Source organism: Solanum stenotomum, chromosome 1, assembly GCF_019186545.1.
Source record: "Solanum stenotomum isolate F172 chromosome 1, ASM1918654v1, whole genome shotgun sequence".
Lineage (NCBI taxonomy): Eukaryota > Viridiplantae > Streptophyta > Magnoliopsida > Solanales > Solanaceae > Solanum > Solanum stenotomum.
The window spans coordinates 47321884-47329658 of NC_064282.1; the positions used below are offsets into that span (position 1 = coordinate 47321884).

A 7775-nucleotide genomic window follows, 5' to 3' on the forward strand; every position below is an offset into this window, starting at 1 on the left:
TTGAAAACTAGTTTTTCTATGAGTTTTGTGTAATTTAGATGACTTGCCGAAGGTTTTTAGGACTAAAATACCATTAAAATATAAATAAAACTATATGGAAGTCAAGATATTTTTTCAACAGACAGTGAGGTCTGTATTCACTCCGTAACGTGGAGCCATTGCCGAGCTGCTACCAGGTTAGAGCGTCTCCAGTAAATCAGTCATATCTTTTTACTCAAACAACATATTGAGGCAAACTTGGTGGCATTGGAAAGAGATTTAAAAGACCTTTGATTTGATACCTCATGGGCCACCTAACTCTTTATGTTCCAAAAGATATGGTTGTTTGAAGTTGACCAAACCTTGAAAACAGACCAAATTTCAAGGTGTTACAATATCTCCCCCTTAGGAACATTTGTCCTCGAATGAGATCGCACTAAGTTGAATAAGGGGGGAAAGCATTTAACCACCCCAACTCAAGCACCCAACATGCAATTTACATAACTCAGTATATCAACTTAAAAAGTACTTTACAAAGAGTAAGTACCATGGTTAGAAATTTCTTCGGAACGAAAGAGATGTGGGTGTCTCCTCTTCATATCTTCCTCACCCTCCTAAGTAGCTTCCTCGACATATTGATTACTCCATAAGACCTTGGCTGATACAACCTCTTTGGTTCTCAACTTGTGACGATCAAGAATCTGAATGGTAACGTTCTCATAAGATAGGTTGTCCTTGATACCAATATTCTCAGTAGGTACAATGAGTGAAGGATCACCCAAACACTTCTTTAACATGGATACATGGAACACCAGATGAACTGTTGCTAATTCTGAAGGTAGATCGAACTCATAAGCAACCTTGTCAACCCTCTTGGATATCCTATAAGGACCAATATACCAGGGACTGATTTTCCCCTTCTTACCAAATCTCATAACACCCTTCATGGGTGAAATATTTAAGTAGAACCAATCATCAACCTCAAATTCTAAATCTCTTCTCCTAACATATGTATAGGATTTCTGATGACTCTGTGTTGTTTTTAGCGTTTCCTGAATAATCTTTACCTTCTCCATGGCTTGATGAACTAAGTTTGGCCCTATCAACTCAACTTCACCAACTTCAAACCAACCAATAGGCGATTTACACTTTCTCCCATAAAGAGCCATATAAGGAGCCATCTGGATACTAGAGTGATAACTATTGTTATATGCAAACTTTATGAGAGGAAAGTGATCAGCCCATTTACCTTTGAAGTCTATGACACATTCCCTCAACATATCTTCGAAGGTATAAATTGTGCGCTCTGTTTTACCATCAGTGTTCTTTGGTGCAGGTGCACTAGCAGATGATGGAGCAGGTCTATTTGGCTTTTGTTGAAAAGATGACCGATTCGCTGCCCGAACTCATTTCATGTTGTCTTAGCCTTCTTATTCCGGAAATCTTCTCTATCTATAAGCTTATCCTCCTCAACCTGTTACACATGGATCATAAGCCTTGCTATGTTTGTGTCTCCTATCAGCATAGTTGTCTTGCCATCGTTACTTGACAAGTGGCAACCCAGATACAAATAGACTCATCCTGCACCTCATGGCAGCAACTATCTCCGAAGCAATACTAGTGCAATGCAAAGAATAGAACCCCATAACCCTATTCAAAGCCAAGTATCACAGTAAGCAACCTACTTTAAGCATACTTTCATACGATCATATTTCATCATAACTTACCACAGTCATAATGATCATACATAACATAGTTTCAACATACGTAAGTCATAACAATCATAATCATAAGAGAACACTACTACAACCATCTCTTAGGATCCCACAAGTGCAATGTGCAAAAGAAGTCCCATACCTCTCTTACACTATGTAGAAACCCTTAAGAAAGCCCTAGTAAGAGTTCACACCTTTCATACCTTCATTAACTTTTACATTAGGGAAATATTCCAATAACCGACATAGACCATGAGAGTTGCATTGAATCTGATGTTATACTCCCACACCGAAAAGAGAAGGTTAACACTTGCCTAAGGTGTAACCATTCGTACATAGCTATCTAAGTGGATCCACTAAGCTAGAGTCCTATGTGGGCACATAGTTAAGCGTCAAGGAGATTGCTTCTAGAAACCCTAACTTACTAAATGTGGGGGTTTCCATCTCATGAGACAACACATACCGTAGGTAATCTGGACTTGCTAAACGTGAGGAAACCTATGTGGGGAGCCGAACTTATTAAACGTGAGACCCCCATCTCATTTACATGCCCTTTCGGTGTTAAGCATCTGATTCCCTTTTGTAATCATCTTTAGTCATCACATAAGTTCACATTAGCCTTTAATAGACCCTTATGTAGACATCTTACCATAATAACTCATATGTGTTCATAAGTTAGTAACAATCCTTTCACTTTAGAGACACTTAGCAAGTGAGTAAACCTTTCACTTTACATTACACTACAATCATGAGAACTACCTTTCAATCATATAGCAATCATACCATACTATACATACATACTTCATAGATAATTCAAGTGTAGAGGGTTAAGGATGAGGAAACTAGGTCATCAACACCACAATAACACATTAGGTATATCATCATTACAATCTAAGTAATTCACCTTTCATACTTGAGTTCAAAGAAGAACCAACCATCATACCTTCTTGCCCTTCGTGGGACATCCATACTTCAATTACCAAGAAATTCATAGCCAATACATAATACAAGGTAATTCATGAATTAATAACATAATCAACATCAATATAAGCAATTGACATATTCCCTTCATAGCCTTCAAGGCTTCATTCAAAGACTCAACCCTAATTTCATAGAAATCATACATAACCTAGGGTAGAATCATCATACAAACATGAATTACATAACATCACATTCAATTCATAGCCTTCAATCAATATCCAACACAAACTAGGGTTAGAATTAGGAAAAGAATGAGAAACATGGGTCTCATGGGGAATTCTTCAAGAAACCACCAATACAACATAAATTCATCCATAATTGTTCATATAACATCAATTAAGTCAGTTTATAACATCAATTTCACTTTAGAAAGAAGACTCATGTTTTTGGATTGAAACCTCGAAATTGGAGATTTTGAAATTCATCTTGAAGGGGCCTCTTGGGGAAAGGAATCCCAAGAGTGATAAGCAACCATACCTTGTAGATGAATTAACTACAAAAATCCGAGTTGAAACCTTGGAGATTTGGTCTTCTTCTTGAAGTTCCAATCTTCTTCAATGGAGTTCTTGAGAAGAGAGAGAGAGTAGAGAGAAGGAGGAACTTTTTGGTTTAGATCTTTGGGGTTTGTGTTTGAGTGATAAAAGTGAGGTAAATTGACTTAAAAATCATTATATATACGTCCCCTAAAGTACCCTAAATACCCCTCACTTAAATGGACTCTTTAATGAAGTAAAAATAGATTTCTGAATTTCTGCATTTTCATGAATTAAATTTGGAATTAAATTTCGAGACAGTAGAGTCCGCGACATGACCGTGTCATGAAATGACTTTTTGCTCCTTGGGGAGCAAGTGCGCGACGCACCCTATTCCCTCCAAGTGCAATTTGCAAGCTGCCAAAGGTAGCTTGCTTGGCTAAGGTTGGGGTCCTCCTTGGGTCCCCTCAGGGTGGCTCCGGGGCATTGTATTCAAACTTTTTGACCCTAGGAACATATATTTACCTATTTTAAACTTTTTCACCAGATTATACCATCATACGACACTCCTAAACCTGCCCAAAACCTAAGGACACACTAGAACACATTCTTCTCTAGTTTCTGGACGTTTAGACTTTTACTCTTCCAAACCAAGTCAATTACATTAGTTTAGGTTTATAAACATCATTTTAACTATTTTTAAGTCATTATTCATAAGGTGAGGCTCTAACTTAAGTCATAGAATTTCCGGGGTGTTACAGCTGGCGCATCGGGGACGCGGCTCCCTAACCTGTTTCCAAAACATCTCGACAAACTTTTCTTCTCAATTTTTGGCTCTAATTCACCTAGAATCAGATGGTTTCTTCCAAACTCTATTAGATTCGAATACCCAACATAAGTACACGAAAATCTACTCAAAACAACCCTCAAACTCATAACATTCATATGAAGAACTCATCAAAAACCCATCATTAACAATTTAAGAACGAAACTTCAAGAAACTCATCAAGAACTTTAATACATGGATTGTCATGGATGAAATTAACTCAAGAAACTTATGATTGGCGTGAGGTGAACGGACTCATCACTATGAAAGCTTACATACCTCGTAAGGATCAAATTCTTGGTGAATTTCCTCAAAGATTGCAAGAAAATCTTGAACGCTTGAATCTTTTCCTTTCTTTCTCCTCTTGATCTTCTCTCTAAAACCCTAAGCGTATTTTAGAATTGTGAAAATTGATCTAAGTCAGTTTAGAACCCTAAAATATTACTAAAAATGAGTTAGGTTAGTGGGGTTAGGAAAAGACCAAAATACCCCTCCTTAATTCGGATGAATTTTCTTAATCGAACAAACTGAACTCAAACGGGCATATCTCCCTCATCTGAACTCGAAATTTAGCAAACTTGGTGGCATTAGAAAGAGTATGATATTTCATTTGATACCTTATAGGCTACCTAACTCATCATGTGATAAAAGTTATGATCATTTGAAGTTGACCTAAAATTCACAATTTAAGACTAACTTGCAAAATTCTCAATTTAGTTCTTCCCAAATTGGTTCTTGCTAAAATTAGTTCTCTCTAAGATCGGGATGTTACAAAAAGAAATGGAAAAGAAACTCACTCATTAAGCATTTGATTCAAAGAAGCCATTGACAAGAATTTCGAAGCAAAATAAGGATAAAGAAGCTTGATTTATTTTAATTTTCTATATCACTTGTTTCTCATCTTAAGAGGGGAAAAGCCCTTTAAATAGATTGTTCTCATAATATTGTTACCAAGTGTAATATATTTATTTTCCATATTATTGTAGTCATATGTTAGAATATGGTACAAAAATAATTTTATTACTAATATCATGAGATAAGTGTGTTTGAATCCATCTTAATTAGGAGATGATTGGGACTATGGGTGGTGAATGGGCTGGTTCAAATTTGAAATGGTCAAAATGATTGAGTTAATAATGAATGGGGCTTGCATAAAAGTTACTTGAGCTTAAATGGAATAAAATGTAGATCATAACCCAAACTTTTCTTTAATACATTAAGAAAATTTAGTATCTTATAAAACTATTGTTTTTCTTTAATAATTTGATTTTTCTCAAGAAGGAAAACAAACCTTTAAAATAGATCGTTCTCATATGTTTTTACCAAGTGTAATATATTTACTGTCCATATTATACAGTAATATGTTAGAAAATGAAAAAAAATGATTTTGTTACTAATTTCATGAGATAAGTGTGTTTGAAATTTGTGCCCATCTTAATTAGGCAATGATTGGGACTATTGATGGTTAATGGGCAAGTTGGGCTAAATTTTGAGCTGGTCAAAATGATTGAGTTAGTAAATGAACGTGTTATTGGCCCGTCCAAATGTTATTTGGGCTTAAATGGCCTAAAAGGCAGGTCATAACCCAATTGGTACAACTTTTACTAAATTTTGATTGTTATATTTGTTATTTTTAAATTTTTTTAGCATCTTATTAAATTATTATTTTTTTCTTTATTATGACTATATAATATATCAAATAAAATAAAATGTCTTTTTGGAAACATTTTGACAAGAGTTTTCTTGAATCAATTTGGATTTGTTATTAGCTTAAACTTTGATGGGGGCTAAAATGAATAGGTTAATAATCAACCTAAACTTTGATGTGTGATCATAATTTCATGGACTAATTTATCCATCTCTAATTGGGACACTTGATCATTAGATTTTTTCAACTAATAATTAAGAAATTTTAAATTTGATAATTACTTTGCGAAATGGGGACAAAAATTTATTAAGACTTATGAGTGTCAATCTTGAGCTTTTTTTTGTAAATTCATGAAAGGTTTAAAATTTTCTTATGATTTTGAACTATTAAAAGAGATGTATAGGTAATCTTTTGTTAGTTTTAGAGCAAACAACAAAAAATTTCACTAACTTAGAATCGAATTATGTGTCTTCACTTTAATTTTTGAAATTACCTTCTATACCACTTTTATATTGCCAGATACATGTATCTGGCGATTCAAATACATGTATCTTTGATACATACGAGTCCATTTATGTGTAGTTTCTTCTAGGTATATTGTATTCAACAGTGATTTGCATGTATTTGGGATACATATACTCACTCTCTAGCTCGCCTCTCTCCTCTCTCATTGTATATATGTATTTCACAATATATTTGGTATAAAAGTGTAACAACCTGTTCCCGTTGTTACAGAAAACCCAACGAGGGAAGATTTGGGGCCAAAAAACTTTTTCGTAGTATTTGGATTTTCCCAACCTTGTCCAAATTTAGACGAAATCGGAGTCATTGAGGTGTCGGAAAATTTGGTAACAATCGGGTGAATCATTTATGATTTTGATTACATACGTAGTTAGATAACTCATTAAGGAATTTGTACGACTTTACAGAATTGAATTCGAGCGAGTAGAACTCCCGGAATCGATCTTAGCGTAAAGGATAATTACTGAGCGTCGTGGGTTAGAGGTGTGTTGTGAAATGAGAATTTTGGAATTCTTGAAATAACTCTCTGTCTCGAGAATGCTGCTTTGGCGTTGGGTTTTGCCGCTTTGGCGGGGCCGCTGTGGTGAGGTAGTGGCAGTTGTGGCGGGCCTGACGTGAATTAAAGTAGTTAATAAACCCCTAAACGACCTCATTATGCACTTTTTGACTTTTAGAGCTAAGGAACGACCCTCATGTGACTCATACTCATTTTTCACCATTCTTAAGGCAAAAGGTAAGCTTTTCACTCCCTGAATCAGTTTTTCGATCCGTAGAACAGAATAGAATGGGTGAATATTGATAGGGGTGGGGGGTTTTGTAATAGATTATATGGTGGAAAACAACCCAAAATTGGATAATTGGGATCATGGGTTTGATCTAGGGTTCATAGAATTGTTAGTAATTCGGGTAATTAATGATTGTTTATTGAATCTCGTACTATATTGATTATTTGTAGACCAAGAACAGGCGGAACGAATCCAAAAAGGGAAGGATCAATTTCCTTAGGGTTTCAAGCTTGTTTCGAGATAGGTGATGGTTGTGATTCTATGATTGTGTGATGTATGCTTGTTCTTGCTTCATTATGATACTTGTATATGTATGAATGTTTCAATGTTGATCACACTTGTTGTAAATGATATAGATAATTGATGAATGCCATGAAATCATGACTTAAATGTATGATCTTAATTATGTACTTGTGATTGTGATTGTGGTGTGTGAATAGGATCGGTTGCCACGTTCCAGCATAACTTACTTGGATCAGTTGCCACATTTCGGCATAAAAATGGAATCAGTTTCCACGTTTCGGTATGCTAACTGTTTGGGTTTGGGTTCCATGAGAGGACCAATGATTTGACATAAAATGTGAATTTGTTTGTTGTTCGTAAATGTTGATGATACTCTATATGTTGATATGTATGCATATGATTATAATATTGTTTGACTTGTTTATGTTGCACTAGTAGGATAGCCGCGTGATCCTACCAGTACACTGTGGTTGTGTACTGATTCTGCATTTGCTCTTATTTTTGTTGAGTACAGAGCATCTTCAAGCGGCTATTGACATACCTCTCTTAGGAGATCAGTGATCGTCGTTCGAATTCAAGGGTGAGCCAATTCTTTCTGGCTGC

At 35.4% G+C, this 7775-nt stretch overlaps 1 protein-coding gene across 1 annotated transcript; it reads right to left on the reverse strand.

Moving 5' to 3' along the window:
• Window positions 1-593: 593 nt before the first annotated feature.
• Window positions 594-1148, reverse strand: LOC125853525 (uncharacterized). Its single transcript, XM_049533240.1, has 2 exons — window positions 949-1148; window positions 594-861 (listed from the first exon to the last, which is right to left on the reverse strand). Exons 1-2 carry the CDS (start codon window positions 1146-1148, stop codon window positions 594-596), a joined length of 468 nt encoding a protein of 155 aa, XP_049389197.1.
• Window positions 1149-7775: the final 6627 nt, after the last annotated feature.